The following is a 19,500-nucleotide window of genomic DNA, read 5'->3' on the forward strand; positions in this document are numbered from 1 at the left end:
GCCCGGAGGAGGCGCTGCAGGCCGACAGGCGGCCGTTGACCTGCACCGACTGAGGCTTCAGATGGAGCAGGAGGGGGGGTCGGGGGATGGAGACGGGACGGGAGGGAGCAGAGAATGTTGGGTAACTATCAATATCTGATCAATATGGTTTATAGACAAGATCTGTTGTAAAAATGTGTTATTGATCTATTTTTAAAACGTCCATATTTTTACATCTTTATTAATCAACTATTTTATTTCAAAGTTTAAAATGTAAGTTCTTCTTCTTCTTCTTTTTCTAATTCTTCTTCTGTTGTTGTGTGAAAAACACAACAGGGATTAAAAGCCAGTTTATTTTTGAAAACCAAACATCTTGACCTTTGAAAGCAGATCAGACTGGAGATACGAGCTTTTTACTGTTCTGCCTTCTTGTATATTTTGGGAAAACATGGACTGAATGCGCTGTCGTTCTTCACACGACCACCAGGAGGCGCCAGCTCATCGTGTTGAAACAGGACGACTGAACTGTCTGGCCCCCAGTGTGTGTCTGTGTGTGTGTGTGTGTGTGTGAGTGAAGTCAGACTGCGATGCTTCATTGAGAAGGTAAATCTGTACCTGTGCTCTACCTGGCTGGGAATGGGAACAGAAGTGACACCTCAAAGCACAGCATCATTAGCTGCCTTACATGTAAAATACTAATTTATATATACTAGTATAAAGTAGTATAAAATACTCTCTCTCTCTCTCTCTCTCTCTATATATATATATATATATATATATATATATATATATATATATATATATATATATATATTTAACCACTTTATTCATCTGTTTGCTTAGTTTCCATCAGGTCTTCTCTGTCAACTAACCCTAACCCCAGGCTGACAGATAACATCCGCCCAGTTTCGCCTCAGGGTGGATCCGAGTACAGCAGGTATCTGCTGTAGAAATGCATCATAGGTGAAGTTACCTGTTGGTGAGGGATCAGGGGAATAGCGGCGGCGTCGATTCTCGGCGTGGGCATCATAGCGGGACGCTTCGACCTGCGGGGAGAAGAACGGAGGTGAGGATCCACAGGTGACATGAAGAGTTCTCCTGACGCCTCACCTAGACTAACTAACTAACAGAGAAAACATATGTATTAGCAGGACCGGAGCCAGAAATGTCTAAACCCCCCCAGCAGCAACAGTGAAGGTGACTGAACAGACGTTAGCTGTTAGCAGGACGCCCGCTGTCATCACCTCTGCTCCAAATGTCACAGAGCAGGTGGAACAGACTCATCTCATGTGATTTGGGATAGAAGAGGATTCAGGTCGTCGCTCGTTCATTTTTCCCTCAAGACGTCCTGTCAGGCTGCATTCAGAGACATTTCATTCCAGCCATGAAATCCTTCAGCATGTGGCTCAACTATAGGAGGGAGGCAGCCAGAGAAAACCCTCTGATCGAGGAGGCCGGGGGTCAAAGGTCGGAGCGCACTGACTGCAGGCGATGCCTCTGAGAGCTGCAGGAAATAACAGGAAGAGTTGATTCACGTTGAATAAGATAAAGAAAACAGCGCACAGGTCAGGCAGGTTATTACGACTCATTTAGACCTTTTGTTAGGCGGTGACCTCTAGTGGCTGCAGTAATCATGACGGGAACAAAAAGAGGAGGTCAGGTGACGTAGTGTGAAGAGAAAGGACGTCCACATACGGAGGAAGGAGCAGAAAGATGGACGGTTCCTGCTCCATGGCGACAGAAGATTCAAACAAACTGAACCCAACACGTCTGCTGTCTGTGACAGAAAGAACACGTGACCTGATAATGTTCAACCTTCAGGTTCGTTGTTGCCATGGCAGCGACAAACGAGGATCCAAATGAATCAATTAATATGAATGAATCTGCATTTCTTTCCAGACTGAAGCCGTCGTTCGCTGTTGTTTCAGTTTGACAGCTGATCCCTGAACGCATCAAATGTTCTTTATCTGAGAAATCACTCGTCGCCACGTCAGCCTCTTTCAGGTTCTTCTGTACCGACGTTTCCACACAAGTCTCAGGCTCTGTTCTCCACCCGTCTGCTCGTCTTCTCAGGCTGTGTTCTCCACCCGTCTGCTGTGTTCTCCACCCGTCTGCTCGTCTTCTCAGGCTCTGTTCTCCACCTGTAATGAGACGTGGCTCCTGTTCGTACATCTCAGGCTGAAATTTTACCTTGTGAGGCAGATTCACGAGATCACAGGTGACAGGTGGATCCATCTCAACAGACTTTGAGTTCTGCGCTTGTGGACGAACCCCAGCGGATCGACCAATCAGCATCCTTTAAGGAACTGCTGCCTTTCTCAGCTGCCTGTGTACATACAGTACATCATACACACATACTCTGTTTAACCAATGAAAGGTCTGAATTTCAGTTTCTACCATGTCTGGGATGAATCCCCTGCCCCTCGGACAGGTGTAGGAAACCCCTTTGCTCCAGGTGTATAAAGGAGGAGGAACTCTGAGGGCAGAAGGTTTTGGAGCTTTTTTACTTTTGGTGTAGACTGTGTGCTAATAATAATGATGAATAATGCTGAAACTGGACTGAAATAGTTTTGGTTTTCTTTGACTCAGATGAGAAGAAACTTGAATAAAAACATCAGGTGGACTAAACGTGGTGAAACATGTGACGCAGGACTGAAGAAGAAGAGCTGACCTGAGGCAGAGGATGCTGATAGAAACCCTTCTGTGGTGGTTTTTGAAGGCACTGAGCCTCATCTTTGAGCTCATACAGGCTGTTCCTGCAGGAGATGAGATTAGAGGAACTGCTGGATCTCAGATTCATTTTCTGTCGCAGAGAATGAATCAAACCTGCAGTGAAGAACGATTCTCTGTGCGAAGGTGAAACGGCTTCGATCATGTGTGCCGCTGCAGTTCATTTCCTGACCTCCTTCACCTGCAGTCCACCGCAGACCTCACAGTCTGCTTTACACCGACGAACCGAGACGAGTGACAGCAAAGAGACGAGAAAAAGACACGACAAACATCTTATCTTCATCAGCCAGGGGGTTTGTAGTGATGAGACTCTGCTGGGAGCTCTGCGTTCATTTCCTCGCTGACCTGATCAGATCTCCTCCATCAGACCCCCTCAGGGAACCAGACCGAAGACTTGACTGAGAACTCTTATTTTAGTCGTGTGATATCTGCAGCAGACATCTTTCCCTTTGTTTCCCAACACGAGATAATAATCTGCCTGCATCCAGCAACCGCAGGCCAATCGAGTATTAGAGACACTGGTCCTCGTGCAATTAGAACGTTTCCTTTACTCAAACAACAAGTTCGAAAGGTTTCAGTCGGGTTTCAGGTTTTGTAAACGTGGTTGATGATGTTCTAATAAATCCTTGTGCCAATAAACGTTCAGTCTTGGTCCTGTTTGATCTGAGTTCTGCTTTCCTCCACACTGGAGCTTTATGAACTGGTTTACTTCTTCATCTGTACCCTGGGTGGCGTCATCAGCGTTGCTTTCTGCCACATCTCACACAGATGGATGTAAGATTTCAGCTCCTGGACATCCTGAAACATTTCACAGCTCAGCCAGGTTTAAAGCGGACCATCAGCTGCTGTGACAAGCAGATCCTGCAGCTTCATCTTCCACAAAACCAGGAGGATACATCTGCTCACCGCTCGCAAGACAGTCCAGGTTCTGGTCCAGGTTCCGGTCGTCTGGTGTCTAGACCACTGCCTGCGTGTGCTGCTGGTTTTAGACCGGTTCCTCGCCACCGTGCGCTGGCTGCTGGTGGCCTTCCTGCCGTGCTGCGAATGGCTCTGACATGAATGTCGTTTAGCTAAAAGAGGGAGTGCAGTGATTCAAAGTGTTTCTTACTGAACAACAGTCCATGCAGCGACTGCAACCGAGAGTCTGAACGCTCCGAACAGAGAACTGTGACCATCTGACCAATCAGCTGTCCGCTCTCACCCAAGAGGACCAGTAAGCGGCTGCAGTCGTCTGGAGGAAGGACACAACGCATCGCGTTAACAGTAAAAGTAGAGCAGGAGGCAAAGACGATGCTGCGTTTGCACCTCCAACCAAAAACACAAGGCAGGAAGCAGGAGAGTCACGAGGAGATTATCCCGTAACAGAAGCTACAAACTTAACGGACACATCGAGCTTTCTGTAAGAATAAATGTCCACTCATGTTTTTTATCTTTTGGTAATCAGTGACTGCAGAGCAAAGCAACACTGGCAGCCTGACTGCGCTCTGCTGCTGGACTCCAGCATCTTTTTAGGAGGATACAGGAGGAGCAGGTTCACAACCCGCTGCTCATTAAGCTTAAAGCTCAGAGCGATACCATAAACTATTAAAATACTCATTTGTTTCCGTCCTTACTTGGACATGGTGAGCGCCAGGTTGTAGTTGGCCATCTTGATCTTGTTCTGGGCCTCCAGGTGAGTCATCCCCTCTGTGCTGACGCCATCGATGGCGACGATGATGTCACCCTGGACCAGGTTACCCTGCGCTGCCTTGCTGCCCGGAGTGATCTGTCCAAACACAAAGACAAAGAGCTTTAGATCCAACTTTGTGACGGACACACAGATCTGCTCGTCTTTTTATTGATTTATAATCTCCCACTCTGGCTTTTAAAAGAAGGAAAACAAACACAGGCCATCGAACTGTTGTGATGTCCTGGATGTGGGTTTGCAGCCTGTGTGATGCAGTAACAGACCACAGGTCAGTGCACACGACACTCTGCAGCTTTCACTCATACAATAATGAAGCCCTGCATGGAAAGCATCACTGTTTTCCGCAAAATAATCAATCAAATGGGAAAAGAATTCATCAATAAGCTGATGATTAATACGTCTGCACGCTTCAGTCCCCTTAATCTGAAAATCCGCCTCAGGAGGTTTGTTGGTGTTTACAGAGACCTCAATCTCTCCAGACTAGTTGATCAGGTGACTAAAACCAAACCACTGGGTGTTGAATTAGATCATTTTGCTGTCTGGGTGTGATCAGATTGATTAAAGGAGCTTCGTTATCTCACAGAAATGTTCTGTATATGTTCCATCTTGTGCTGTGACTGATGCTGTCGGGTCACTTCTTCTTCTTCTACTTCATTATTCTTCCTGTACTCACATGTGTGAGATGAATAAACGAGGATCCAATGCTCCACATGCTGAAAAGCGACTATATACCTGGAAGAAGGACCCGACAGGTGAGTTCTGGTCAGCTGGTAGACCTCATACGAATAACATGATGAGAACTGTTCTGTATAGAAGTTGATGATTGATGATTTCAGCTCTTTATGCCTGGTTCACTTTGCATGTTTGGTCTTATTGATCGAGTTTTATCTTCATTTATTTGTTTTTTTTTTCTTTTTTCATGTGTCAATCAGGACTAGCGACCACTCTGGATCCTGATGCGGTTCTATTAAAAAATACAAAAGAGTCTCTAGATTCTAATAGAGTCTCAGTGGAAATCACATAAACTGGTTTCTGAGAAAACAAAACTCATGTTAGCATGCTAACATTTGCTAATTAGTGCTAAACACACAGTCCAGCTGAGGCTGATGGTCTGAGGCTCGAACCTCATTTCATGACGATGCATCCAACAGATGCTGAGATGTTCAGTCTGGACAGAGGAGGTGGACTGTTAGATCCACAGAGTCGTGCCGCGAGCACGGCTAACACCATCGATCGTGACAGTGAACCTCAAACCTCTTGCAGCCTTCAGACGTTACCTCAGCAGGACAGGCAGCTGCTGGTTTTCAGGCTGACATTCTGACCATCTGCTAACGGGGTCGGTCTGCAGCCGCGAGGCCTCCGTGGCGCCTCCAACACAATGACAGGACACAAGTGTTGGTGCCTGAATGTTAAACCCTGGACAGCTGTCCACACACTGCTAACACCTGCTGAGTCTCACTTTAATTAGTCCTAAAATCCTCCAGCCTGCTCTGCTCATCTTTCTCATCACCTCTTCATCATTACTCTATTTCCATCCACAGGGGTTACTTTAGCTCCATCCCAGCGCTGTGACCTTTGACCTCTGCAGGAGAGAGAGTGGAGGACGAGCAGGAGAAGAAAAGTGAGGTGAAGAAGAAGAGCCATAATAAAGTGTGAAAGTGGAGGAAGGAAAAACTGGAGGTGGGGGACAAGATGGTGAAGGAAGAGGGTGGCATGATGAGGATGTTCAGAAAGAGGAGATGCAGGTGGAGAAGGAGCCAAAGATGGAGGTTGGAAAAGAGGAGCAGATCATGCAGGTGTCAGAGGAGGAGGACAGAAAAGCAATAGTTACAGAGACTTTAAAACCACACGGTGTTCCTCCTCAACGCCCCCCTTCACAAACGCTTTGGCTACATGAAGATGACTAACGATGGAGGAGAAAAGTGGAATCGACGACCTTGATAACGACCACAGAGGACAGAGGAAACACCTGGGACTCTCCACCTGTCAGTCAGAACTGAAGCAGCCTCTCAAGTCCAAGACCAAGTCCAGTTTCGTTCCATTCAACCCTAAAAAATGAGTCTCTAAACAAATCCTTTCATGCCGTAGAAGATTCAGTTCAACATGAGCGTTCGGACCAGAAGAAATGATGCTGCAGCCTGGTTGGTCAAAGTTTGACGGGCTGTGGTGGAGTCAAAGGAATCCAGGGGACGGAGGATGCTAACCGTGTGGCGCTGTGGCTTAGCTGGTTAAAGCGCCTGTCTTGTAAACAGGAGATCCTGGGTTCAAATCCCAGCAGTGCCTGCTAATGACTTTAGGCTAGTGTTAGCCCATCAGTGCTACTAACGCTGCAGCTGGAAATCTGATTTTCACCCAACTGGAAGAAAGTGTGTGTGTTTCCTCTTCCTTCACTGCGTCCTGATGCTAACGCTAGCCACCTGTAGCTCTGCTGAGTTGTACTAGAGGCTAACGCGCTTAGCTTCCTAGCTTCCTCCTTGGACTGGATAACTTACAGCTGAGCTGACAGGTCCTCCTGTCTGATGTCCATGTCCTGTCTACGGCGGACGTGTTCATCAAACTCACAGTTCTCTGCGAGCTCGTACAGAACAGTTGTCGAATTAGTTTAGCGTTGAAGTTTTACGTACAGGACATAAATGATTAAACTGTGACATGTCAAAGAAGCACTGCTGCGGGGAAACCCATTCATAAAAAAACCAGCTGAGTCTTCACTGTGATGAAGAAACGTCTGTGTTCATGTGGTTCTCAGTGGACGCTCGTCACACCGCTGCAGGTAGAAGAACGTCTCTCTGTGGGACGAGCTGATCGAAGACAGACGTCAAGAGTCGGAGAACCTCGATGTTGCTTAAACACTTGCAGACAATAAAACTATTCAATAAGTGTCCTCAGGATGAAACATACAGTGTTGTTATTTAAACACATGTTGATTTGATTCGCTCATCTCTTCTTCACGTGTTTCTAAAAGACGTGAAGCGACGCTGAGGAGCTGCAGACCGCCACACGTTTCTTCACACCCACAAACAAAATGTCTCTCAGACGAGCGTTTTAAAAAGTTCAAACTGGTCAAATACAACTTCAGTTACAGCAAATATCAGATCTGAGCAGCAGAAACACCACATTTCCTGTCTGAGGCTGGATTTGATGTTTTTACTACACAGGAGAGAGACCTCAAACGCATCACGCTCTGTCCATGTGAGAACAGAGACTTATGGGTAATCAGCTGTCAGCTAAGTGGTCAAGTCACGGCTGTTCGTCTAAAATCACTGAGCGGAGAACAAAAGCATGACAGAAAGCTGTGTTTGGTCACATCCCTCATTACCACGGCAACAGGAAGCGACAGAGCGACACACACACACACACACGAACGAATGCTGGTCTGTCAGCTCAAATCTCTGCAGAGCCTGAAAACACAAAGAAGTGTCGAGTGGACAGAACGAGAGCACGCTGTAAAAAATACACGTTTTTATCTGCGCTATCCCACAATGCACCTGGCTTCAGGAGATAAAACCAGACGGGTCAGTCGCCCTGCACTGCTCCAACATGTGGGCAGTACTCTGATCAGAAAACACTGTCACAGAGGTTTTTATGTTCTTTGTACTTTACTTCAGAATTATTTCTGAAGTAAAAACATGTTTAAAGTTTGTTCAGTGATCCAGCAGCATGTTGAGGACGGTGAACGTCCTCCTCACTGAGTCTCTGGACAGCAGCTGCAGCGTCCTGAGGGGGCGCTGTGGCTCAGCTGGTCAAAGCGCCTGTCTAGTAAACAGGAGATCCTGGGTTCGAATCCCAGCAGCGCCTGATTCCATCTCTTTGTCTGTCTCAGGTTGTGTCCACTCGCTGGACTTTTCTCCACGACGCTGAAACGTCTCTCTGCACCCAGTTTTCATTCTGCTGAAGCAGAAAAGTTGTTTGTCTTTTTTGGACCAATCACAATCTGAGGCAGCACAAAGCCCAGGATTCACACCGTTAGTGACTCAGGTGAGGGAAGCGTTTAATTTTCAAAAGGATAACACACAGAGAGCAGAACGGCCTGTCATTGGCTGCCTGAAACAGGTGGCCGATGACGTGGCAGACAGGTGTGGAGATGAAGAAACAACACAAACAGTGGAATAAACGAAGGAGGCCGAGGAGGAGAGGCGCTGTGGCTTAGCTGGTCAAAGCGCCTGTCTCGTAAACAGGAGATCCTGGGTTCAAATCCCAGCAGCGCCTCATCACACAGACCTCTGCCTGCGTCAGACACCTGTCCAGGTGGCTTTTTCTCCAAAGACAGGAAGGAGTCTGTCCTCCGGCCCCCGAGAGGAGACGAGAGTTTTAGTGACATTATTCTGCAAAAATATCTCATTTGTTGGAAATGAAACGATGAAGACTGGAAGGATAAAATGACGGACGAAGAGGATTTATTTTAGCAGGCTAATTTAGCCGAGGCTTCACATTTCCTGTTAGAGTTCACCGTCACTGCATGTCCAAACGGCTCTGCAGCGTCCTACAGGAGCACTGACAAGTTTTTATTAATGTGTTCAGCTGTCAGCTCATGATTTACCTTCTGAAGCTCAACGTGGAGTTTACTTTGATCCTCGTCAGACTTAAAGCTGCCTGTGAACAGAACAACATGCACCTCTAATAAAACAGAGAGACAAAAGGCCCAGTGGACAGCAGCATGCTGATCCTGCTGAATATCTGCAGCTTTGGACAGCAGCTGCAGCAACAGGAGTGGGGCAGCATGCAGTGGCCTGGGGGGGTGCTGTGGCTCAGCTGGTCAAAGTGCCTGTCTCGTAAACAGGAGATCCTGGGTTCAAATCCCAGCAGCGCCTCGGTGGACTCGGGTTTAACTCAGAATGATCTTTATGAGTGAGCTTCTCTGTTGCGTCACGTTAAGCCTCCCCTGGTTCTCCCTGACTGTTTCTGTTGGCGTTTGCTTGCTGACGGCAGCTGATTTCACCACCGGCGGCTGGATGTGGACTTTAGGAAGCTGCTCGCTGAGCTCGAACAATGTGAGGCCTGTCCAGGCTGCAGAGTGGCCTACTTTCATCCTGAGCCATTCACACTGACCCACATACACTCCACACACACACACACACATCCTACATTCACAGCACATCGTCCACACACCATGTTCAGTTCAGCTGCAGCACGAAAACGGGTTCCTGATCCAGACTTTTCAAACCAGAAGTGATCTGGATTCAGAACAGCTTGCTCCAGGGTTAGATGGAGACAGCGAGGACATTATTAGGACTTTGCTGGGATTTGAACCAGTAAAACAGGCTTTAACCAGCTCCATCCCAGCACTGTGACCTTTGACCCCTGCAGGAGAGAGAGTGGAGGATGAGCAGGAGAAGAAAAGTGAGGTGAGGAAGAAGCGCCATAATGAAGTTTGAAAGTGGAGGAAGGAAAAAACCACACGGTGTTCCTCCTCAACGCCCCCCTTCACAAACGCTTTGGCTACATGAAGATGACTAACGATGGAGGAGAAAAGTGGAATCGACGACCTTGATAACGACCACAGAGGACAGAGGAAACACCTGGGACTCTCCACCTGTCAGTCAGAACTGAAGCAGCCTCTCAAGTCCAAGACCAAGTCCAGTTTCGTTCCATTCAACCCTAAAAAATGAGTCTCTAAACAAATCCTTTCATGCCGTAGAAGATTCAGTTCAACATGAGTGTTCGGACCAGAAGAAATGATGCTGCAGCCTGGTTGGTCAAAGTTTGACGGGCTGTGGTGGAGTCAAAGGAATCCAGGGGACGGAGGATGCTAACCGTGTGGCGCTGTGGCTTAGCTGGTTAAAGCGCCTGTCTTGTAAACAGGAGATCCTGGGTTCAAATCCCAGCAGTGCCTGCTAATGACTTTAGGCTAGTGTTAGCCCATCAGCACTACTGATACTGTAGCTGGAGATCTGATTTTTGACCAACTGGAAGAAAGTGTGTGTGTTTCCGCTTCTTTCACTGCGTTCTGATGCTAATGCTAGCCACCTGTTAGCCGGGGGACTTTGCTGGGATTTGAACTCAGCCTCTCCTGTTCCAGTAAAACAGGCTTTAACCAGCTCCATCCCAGCGCCTCAGTAATCCTCCTCTTCTCTCACCTGACAGATTCATTCATAATGTGATTCTGTGCAGTTGCAGCACATGTTTTCAGTCTCTGTTCAGGTTAGATCATAGCTGGACCTTCACAGCTGCTGAATGAGGGTCAAGTGTGGAGCTGCAGACAGAACAGAACTGAAGAGACTGTCTGCACGCTAACAAAATGACTGTTGTCACAATCAAGGTTTCAGCCTCGAACATCAAAGCCTGAAGCAGAGACTCGTTCACCTGACGAGACAGACGCTGCAGCAGGAAGTATGAGGCGCTGTGGCTTAGCTGGTCAAAGTGCCTGTCTAGTAAACAGGAGATCCTGGGTTCGAATCCCAGCAGCGCCTCTATCAGATCATTGATCCCTCACTTAAACTTATTTTTCACACCAAACAGACGGAAACAGACGGCTCGGCATCAGCTTACAGCTGAAAACGCAGATTTAATAGTTATGGATGTTTATAAAAGGTTTGGTGGAGCAGAATCAGCTCCAGTTTCTCTTAAAGTTTAATAAACTCTTCTAATCTTCTTCTTGCTTCTGATGACTTTATTTTCAACACAAAGCTGCTTCTACAAGATCTGGACATGAAATTCATTAGAAACATACAGCACTGCAGCTAGTCTGCATCAGCCTATAACCTGGAGTCATCTGTAACTGTCTATAACCTAGATTCATTTCTAACTGTCTATAGCCTGGGGTCATCTGTAACTGTCTATAACCTGGATTCCTCTCTGATCATCCAGTTTAGTTCAAACTGTGTGTCTGGAATTCATCTAACACACATCTGACAGCAGCGACTCTGTGGGACTGAAACAGTTGATGTGAGCAGAGTAACTGATAAGACTGTGTGTGTGTGTGTGTGTGTGTGTGTGTGTGTGTGTGTGTGTGTGTGTGTGCAGGCTGACCTTCAGAAGCTAAAAACAGCGTCCTGCTGTCAGCAGCTCGCTGCACACTGTCGGCCTGTCAGGCAGCACAGACAGACGTCAGTGTGCAGCGATAAAAGCTAAATGTTGTCGATCGATCACATTCACTCACATTTCTGCTCCGATCGTCTGGAAAAGTGTCATTTTCGTGGCTTGTTGGCTCACGTGAACATCAAACCCGAGCGTTTGTCTCTCTGTGGTCTTTTTCTCATTGTTTTGTGTCTTTTTTGTGTCTTTCTGTGTCTTTTTGTGGACCTTCTCATAAGAAATACCCACAGTCACCTCCGGCAGAGGTTATGGTCCAGCTGGGGCCCCCCCTGCCCCCTGGGCCCGTTCTGTAATCCATCCATGCCTGCAGATACCCTGAAAATAAGCACAGCTCACGTTTCCTCCTCTAACAGACAGCATTGCGACGTAATCTACCGAGCGATATCTACAAGAATCCAGATCGATCCGGCATCATAGATCTCTGCTGGTCTGACATGGATCAGGGGGGTTCCCTGATGGGAAACCGTTTGGGATTTCCTGATCCGGATGATCCAGTGCCGCTGTAACAGGAAGCAGGAGCTCACTGAGAGCCGAGGCAGCTGGAGTCGAGTTACTGAGAGTTCAGCTTTCACGCAGACTGTAAAACTTTATTGGAGCAGCTCAGATGGAGCTCAGCTGGAAAACTGTTTCACTGACGTGGTTCCTGCATCGCAGCTGAAAACATGACAGCAGACAACCACCGCCTCAGTCCTCCAGAGACAAGACGGACACAAACACCAAACGTCTGCAGCGTCTGCAGCGTGGGACGTTTGAGGTTTGAGTGGAAGGAATTTGCTGCTTTGAAAATGCAGGTATAAAGAAAGCTGAAATGAGTGTGAAGGTTGAATTCATCTGCACACACGTCCTTCATTTGATATTGAATCTATTATTCATTTATGTGTTTGATAATTAATCAGGACTAATCTACTAAAAACCTGAGATGAGATCAGACAGCTTCCAGCTGAACTCATTCTCATTATTTCTCTTCATTGCTCACCGACCTTTGACCTTTATTCTTTACTCTGAAGGTCAGAGTCAAAAGTCTCCTGCTCCAGTAGAATAATGTGCATGTAAAACATATTCTGTATACGTGTCGAAGCAATATGGAAAATAAATGAGAGGAACAGCACTAAACTGAAGCAACATGTCCTCCAGAGCAGATCCATCAGGCTGTGCAGCTAGCAGCTAGCAGCTAGCCGTTAGCATTCACTGCCGGTTTGAGTCTGACGACAAGAAGAAAAACAGAGAAAATCAAAATGAAGAAAACAAAATACAGACTGAATAAACTGTTCAGTACACAGACGATCAGCAGACTGGGACTCATTCAGCCTCATCTGGTCCCTGAACCCGAGGACGAGCCGCCGAGCCCAGAGGCATGATGGGAAGCGTCCGCCGTCCCTCAATCATCCAGAAACTCTCTGGCGCAGCGTGAATTCACTCAGCTGCTGTCACAATGACGGCAGATCACACAGCGATGGAGGCGGCTCGGCGTCTCTCTTCACTGCCGTCACTGGACTGACAGCCGGCAGATTTATGGTGAGAATGTGTGTCGAACAGACGCACACAGACGACCGGACAGTGCAGTGACCAGCGGCAGCTCCTGAACGCCACACACAGGTTGAACTACTAACACCTGCTTCATTCACACCTGTTTGAACCTCACACCTGTGCACCAACATACCACAGAGACAAAAACCAGCTGATTGTCTCCATCAACACCAACAGAAGTAGAATCTAACTCTGCACACACTCAACAACTGTACTACAAAACTGACACACTTTCTTTGTGTTTGTAATAATGTGGAGCTTTGGACTAAACAAACACTGTGAAGGCGTCACTTTGGCCTCATCGTCACCACATTTCTCACTATTTTCACAATGTTTCCAAACCGAACGATCGATCGATTAATGGAGGAAATAATCAGCTGATTGATCCAGAATGAACAGAATCATTCGTTGATACAAACACCGGCTCCAGCAGCGATTTGAAGTCAGCTCTCTGTGCTGACGTCGTCCTCTGACTGTCTGGGGTGGCGTTCAGTGACCAGCTGACTCTACTGTAAACAGCTGTCCAACATGGCCGCGTGATGATGTCACAGAGTGACAGAGGGGAAGCTCCGGTCAGCTGTTCCTGAATGACTGAGACTGCTGTCAGTGTGTGCGTGTGTGTGTGTGTGTGTGTGTGTGTGTGTGTGTGCGTGCGTGTGTGAGCAGCTGCTGGACGTGTCAGTTCAGTGTTTCAGCCTAAACTCGATCAGTTCACTTCTGACACACTTTGATTGATTAGATGTCATGACTGTTTAACCTGAACTGAGGCAGTAAAAGTACCAGCTGCAGTTACAGTACCTGCAGTAGTTGCCATAGCAAGCAGTACACAGTAGCGTGAAGGATCTAAAGTAAATTGACACGAGTATTCTACGTGTACTTTGCTTGAGTATTTGAACTTCTAACTACTTCTCTGAGGACTTTGCACTTTTTACTGCACAACATTTAACTAATAACAACAGAATCATCAGATAAATGATGAAAGAGCAGTACATAAAGTATTTCTACACAACGATACTACTGAATACTTCCTCCACCACTGGGGGCAGCGTTGTGCGCTGTGCTGCACATGGAACAGAATCATGTCGATTTAAATGTCTGAGCAGCATCTCACAGCCGTCATTCAGCTGATGAAGATGAGTGAGGTCAGTGAAGAAGATGAATGTTAGAGCAGCTGGACGGTTACGATGGAGCTCGATGAAACATCGACATGAAGACATCAATGATTGAACCATCTGACTCGGCTGTTTGATCCTTTTCTGGTCTGATCTCCTTCATCGCTGCTAAAAACCACCTGACCAGCAGCCGATCCGCATCCAGAGGTCCTCACAGAGAACTGTGAGGAAACCAAAACAAGCTCCTGTTAGCTTCTCTGTTAGCTGCTCTGTTAGCTGCTCTGTTAGCTGCTCCTGTTAGCAGCTCTGTTAGCAGCTCTGCTAGCTTCTCCGTTAGCTGCTCTGTTAACTGCTCTGTTAGCAGCTCTGTTAGCAGCTCCTGCAAGCTGCTCTGTTAGCAGCTCTGTTAGCAGCTCCTGCAAGCTGCTCTGTTAGCTTCTCTGTTAGTTGCTCTGCTAGCTGCTCCTGTTAGCTGATCTGTTAGCAGCTCGTGTAAGCTGCTCTGTTAGCAGCTCTGTTAGCTACTTTGTTAGCTGCTCTGTTAGCTGCTCTGTTAGCAGCTCTGTTAGCTGCTCTGTTAGCTGCTCGGTTAGCAGCTCCTGCAAGCTGCTCTGTTAGCTGCTCCTGTTAGCTGATCTGTTAGCAGCTCGTGTAAGCTGCTCTGTTAGCAGCTCTGTTAGCTACTTTGTTAGCTGCTCTGTTAGCTGCTCTGTTAGCAGCTCTGTTAGCTGCTCTGTTAGCTGCTCGGTTAGCAGCTCCTGCAAGCTGCTCTGTTAGCTGCTCCTGTTAGCTGCCCTGTTAGCAGCTCCTGCAAGCTGCTCTGTTAGCAGCTCTGTTAGCTGCTCTGTTAGCTGCTCTGCTAGCAGCTCTGTTAGCTGCTCTGGTTAGCAGTTCTGTTAGCTGCTCTGTTAGCTGCTCGGTTAGCAGCTCCTGCTAACAGTGGACTCGTGGATGTACAGACTCTCACTGATCACTGTGATACTGAAGAAAACTTAAAAACAGGAAGATTTTCAGTGAAGTTCTGCCCAAAAGCTTTTCCAGGAATAAGAATCGATGCTCTTCAAACCTCCAGTTTCCTTTCACTCAGGTCGATCCCCCCCCTCGTCAGTGAATAAGGTCTCACACTCAAACATCACACAGCACTGAAGCTTCTGTCCCACAGCGAGGAGGCTTTTAGCCACAGCGACCACCTGCAGGACGTCTCATCCAGCACCTGAGGGGTCAGAGGTCACAGCAGCTCAAACAGGGATTAAAGACACTTTGACTGGGCTGCAGACAAGAACTCACTGGAAATAAAAAACCCCTTCACGGAAAATACTGGTTAATCAAAGCTGTGCGTTGCTATGGTGATCCAAGCAACACGCGTGAACAGCTCTCTAGATCGTCCTCACTGCACTGCGTCGCTGCAGCTGCAGTCAGATCTCACTGGATTACACTGATCTGATCTCTAACGTGTGTCTAAAGACGGCAAAGTTAATAAGAGACGATAAAGGAAACACAGTCAGACCGCTGTCTCACATACTAAATGTTTAACTTTACAGCTACTTTAATAATCAATCAACTGTTTGTTTTCACAGCTTCTCTTTGTTTCACTGAACAGATTAAACGAGTGATTAGAAGATGTTCAGTAATCAATGAATCGAGCAGTTCTGTCCTGCCGTCTTCAGCTGCATTTCAGTATTTGGCTCTTTTTAGTGTCAAACAGTCCAATTACAAGTCGACCAGAGAGAAGGAACGAGTCCTGCATCACATCACATCCAGGCAGTCCAATACCTGCAAAGCCTCTTCCCATCAACATTCACCACCTTCAGCACATTACTCCTCATCATCTCCAAACCCCGACAGCAGCGGGAATAATCTAAAAGTCAAAAAAAGCATGTGAATGAGACAGAGAGGAGAGGAAGAGGAGCGTTTCCTCCGCCTGCTTCGGCTCTATTCAGAGAGACGAGGCTGTGAAACCAACACCAGCTCCAGTTTTAGGCCTCCGGCTCTGCTTTCAGCCTCCCTGACAGATCCTGGCAGCCGTCAGGCCCGGTGGGGCCGCGGTGGACGCCGGGGGCCGCGGATCTCACGCTGAATCATTATCAAAACCATCCACAGGTAACAGGAAGCAGGTGACAGAAACCAACCCAGAAAAACAGCAGCTTTAAAGGACTTTTCAGCAAAACATCCCATGATGTTAGCTTCCTCAGTCCCCCTTCACTTCAGTTAACTATGAAATCAGCTGAGTCCCTCACTGTGAGCTCTCTGTCACTGTGACTTCACCTTCTCTGGCGACGGAGAGGAAAACGCACCGTCATTTCACAAAAATCAGTCAAACTGGGACAAAAACGACATTTCTGCCGGCTGGTTTCCAGGCGAAGCAACGTCAACGGGAAACAAAATCAAACCGCTTCAAATTTTTGTTTTCTTGAACAAATCTGTCAGACTTGTTTCAGCTGTTTGCAGCGCGTCGGCTCGCCTCAGTGGGATGAATGAATCCATCACAGGTTTGTTTAATCTGCATTAGAACCACAGACTGGTTCAGGTCTGGAGACCAGACGTCCTTCAACCAGCGCGAGAAACAAACAAGGTGTTTTTACAGTCAGGTTTTCTGCAGTTTCTTACCCTGGAGATGGTCAGCGGCATGTTGAAGTCCTTCCCCCCCTGCAGCCTGAAGCCCCAGGGGCCGGGGCCGGGCAGCGACACGGTGTAGGCGCTCATTCTTCCAACCAAAAGATCCTCGGAAACGGACGGCGGCGATTTCACCAAACTTTTTTAAAACCCCACAGCTGCTGGAGGGATGGGAGGGAGGGCCTCTGAAAGGACACAGAGAACAGGACATCAACCAGGTGAGAGAGGAAGAAAGACACCTGACAGGAAGCTGAAAAATGGGCCGAACGCACCGACCTGAACTCTGAGAGGACGACGAGAAAGAGCCAAAAAAGAAGAAGAAGAAGCTGAGAGAGCAGAAAGAAGAGGACCTGCCTGCTCAGAGGAGCCGAAGTGACAGCCTAAGAATAGCCAGAGATAGCACTGGTGCATTGTGGGGGGTAGAGGGGTGAGGTGGGGTGAGGCGGGCAAGGCAGGGCCGGGGGCTTGAAGGGAAAAGGAGGGGGGGGTGGACTTATATGGTGTGAAAGGGGACACCCGGTATGCCAGGCTCGCCGTGATTCACCGGGGCTAATATAGACCCAGCAGATTCTTCTAGACTCACCCCTCTCTCACCCCTCGTCCCTCCCCCCTCGTTGTTGCGTCCAGGGTTTCCCTCGCACCCAATCAGGGGCCACGCCGCAAACCTTCTCATTATCTTGGTGGTGATAAAGTCGAAACAGAAAGGTTGCGAGTTAAGTGGCTCCGATAGCTGAAAGGTCAGCAGCAGCTGGGCTATTACAGTAATGTCACAGGTTCAAATCCCCAGACGCGTCACTGCTGACGGTCCCTACAGCAAGGCCTCAACCTGCAGCACCAGACAAACACCGAACACCGAACCTGAGAAGGCTAACCCCCTAACCCGCAGTCTGTGCAGTCTCCACGTCCTCCAGTGACTGAAGAACCGAAATGTACGGTGGCCCTGAGGGACAAAACACTACAACGCTTCACAGAACACACACAGAAACACGCCCGTCAATCTCTGTGTTTCTCTACATGTTGACGGTCTGCAAGAGACTCTAAGAAGACTCTGTAGCTTTCAAAAACCAAAAAATGACAAACTTTAACTTTAAGCTGCGTGTTAGCACGTCTGGCTAACGCGCTTGTTACCTACAGTCGTGTGTCGTGCGTGTTATGAGCTGTCTGTGTTATATTGTGGGGTTACAGGTTCCTGACATGCAGCCCTGCAGCCGCAGCCAAACCTGCATTAGACGCCATCAGCTCTGTCCAAGTCGAGGCCGATTCTTCGTATCATCTGATCCTTCTCTCAGCGTGAAGCACGCTGTTTGAAAACGGTCCCAGAGCCATGTTCTTCTGAAGGAAGCATCCAAACAACTTAAGGGATGTTGGAGCAAATAACATTTAAATTAGCTTACATGCTATTATCTTTACGTGTTATTTTTAACAGCATGCTATGAGGCGAAGCAGCTCTACACTCACATACACCAACGACATGGATCAACAGGCGGTGAGGATGCTGATGCTGTGCCTGAGACACAGCATTACCTCAGCCATCAGGCACACATTTAAGACCCTTCTACAGAACCTGAACCTGGATCTCCAGGGTGGAGGTCGTGTGTTGTCCCATTCGCCCTCCACTACTCTCCTCCAGTTCCAGTAGAATTCTGCTCACAGCCGTGGCCATGCTGGACTGCTACGATCTGTCCAACGAGGTGATCCTCGTCATGGAGAGACCAGTTTCCTGCGTGGACCTGATACAGTACTTGAGGTCTAGAAAGGACGGCCTGCGGGAGCACGAGGCTAAAGGAAGTATCTGAGCGTGTCTCTTTGAGCCTCTCCTGAGGTTTCTCCTGGTTTTCCTGTGTGAGGGGTTTCCAGGAGTTTTCCTCCTCTTCTTAAAGAGCCCGAGCTGATGATGATGATGATGATGATGATGATGATGCAGTGGCCACATTTGGAACCACAGGTCAGGTGATCAGTGGGACACAGAAAGACAACGAGCTGATCTCAGGTCTTTACCAAAGAAAGTGCTGCTGATCAGAGTTGATAAGTGAGAACTGAGGGACTGACTGTCAGTTTACCTGAGAGCTGACTCGACAGGTTGTCAGGGCACAAACTTTCTCTTATTGGGAAGCATCAGAACTTTTAGACATGTTAAGATCTGTTCACGGTCTTTTACCAGATGAATAACAGTCACACAACTTCAGAAGTCCTGTTTGGAGGTTTATTGGTCACATACTATTAGCAGTAAGACCGTGCCTTAAAGGCTAGTTACTGTAGTGAAATAATAATAAAAGACAAAAATGCAGGAGGAGCAGCATTTAGCATTTGCTAACGTTACGTCAGAAGATTTAACGAAGTACACGGTACCAAAGTAATCGAGTACAGCATCAAAGTAAAAGAAGTGAGTACCATTCATCAGGTTATCAGTGCAGAAATATGCTGCTTTAACAATCTTAACATGACGACAGGAAATATAACGTTAAGTCCAAGAAAACTTTCTGTTAGCTGCATTAGCCCGACGTAGCTAAACTCAGCAAACGGCACTGAGCTGTGGGACTCCGGTTCTGTCCAATCACAAACAAGTCGTCCATCTTTTTCTGTAATCTGACATGTGGTTGTGTTTTGACCCTCAGGGCCACCGTACAAATGGTCAACATGATATATCCAGCTTTGAAACACACTGCTCGTTAATAGAGTTATTATTCCTAAAGTTTTACAGCAGTGATGACAGCAGTTAGACTCTGTCTGCACACAGGTGTGTGTGTGTGTGTGTCAGGTTAATGGACTTTTATTTTGGAAGGTGCTAACAACAGGTGAGAATTCCCTGACATAACACAC

The 19,500-nt window shown here is 47.6% G+C and overlaps 1 protein-coding gene and 6 non-coding genes across 9 annotated transcripts in view; 6 read left to right on the forward strand and 1 right to left on the reverse strand.

Moving 5' to 3' along the window:
• The window catches only part of LOC121613710 (LIM domain-binding protein 3-like), a 39,616-nt gene that overhangs the window by 16,069 nt on the left and 4,047 nt on the right, over positions 1 to 19,500 (reverse strand). For 2 of the 3 annotated variants that reach the window (XM_041947306.1, XM_041947305.1), the window contains exons 3-6: positions 16,675 to 16,865; positions 4,323 to 4,474; positions 953 to 1,025; positions 1 to 55 (exon numbers count right to left, since the gene is read on the reverse strand). The exon at positions 1 to 55 is cut by the window's left edge and continues 136 nt beyond it. In XM_041947306.1, the coding sequence (XP_041803240.1) occupies positions 1 to 55; positions 953 to 1,025; positions 4,323 to 4,474; positions 16,675 to 16,770 (376 nt within the window). In that variant the 5' untranslated portion in view covers positions 16,771 to 16,865. The remainder of the gene's footprint in view (positions 56 to 952; positions 1,026 to 4,322; positions 4,475 to 16,674; positions 16,866 to 19,500) is intronic. The other variant, XM_041947307.1, reaches the window with a different exon arrangement.
• trnat-ugu lies at positions 6,606 to 6,679 on the forward strand. Its single transcript has one exon. It is a non-coding gene; the product is annotated as a tRNA-Thr (tRNA).
• trnat-agu lies at positions 8,118 to 8,191 on the forward strand. The gene has a single exon. It is a non-coding gene; the product is annotated as a tRNA-Thr (tRNA).
• trnat-cgu lies at positions 8,529 to 8,602 on the forward strand. The gene has a single exon. It is a non-coding gene; the product is annotated as a tRNA-Thr (tRNA).
• trnat-cgu lies at positions 9,131 to 9,204 on the forward strand. Its single transcript has one exon. It is a non-coding gene; the product is annotated as a tRNA-Thr (tRNA).
• On the forward strand, positions 10,153 to 10,226 carry trnat-ugu. Its single transcript has one exon. It is a non-coding gene; the product is annotated as a tRNA-Thr (tRNA).
• On the forward strand, positions 10,730 to 10,803 carry trnat-agu. The gene has a single exon. It is a non-coding gene; the product is annotated as a tRNA-Thr (tRNA).

The sequence above is a fragment of the Chelmon rostratus genome, chromosome 11, assembly GCF_017976325.1.
Source record: "Chelmon rostratus isolate fCheRos1 chromosome 11, fCheRos1.pri, whole genome shotgun sequence".
NCBI lineage: Eukaryota > Metazoa > Chordata > Actinopteri > Chaetodontiformes > Chaetodontidae > Chelmon > Chelmon rostratus.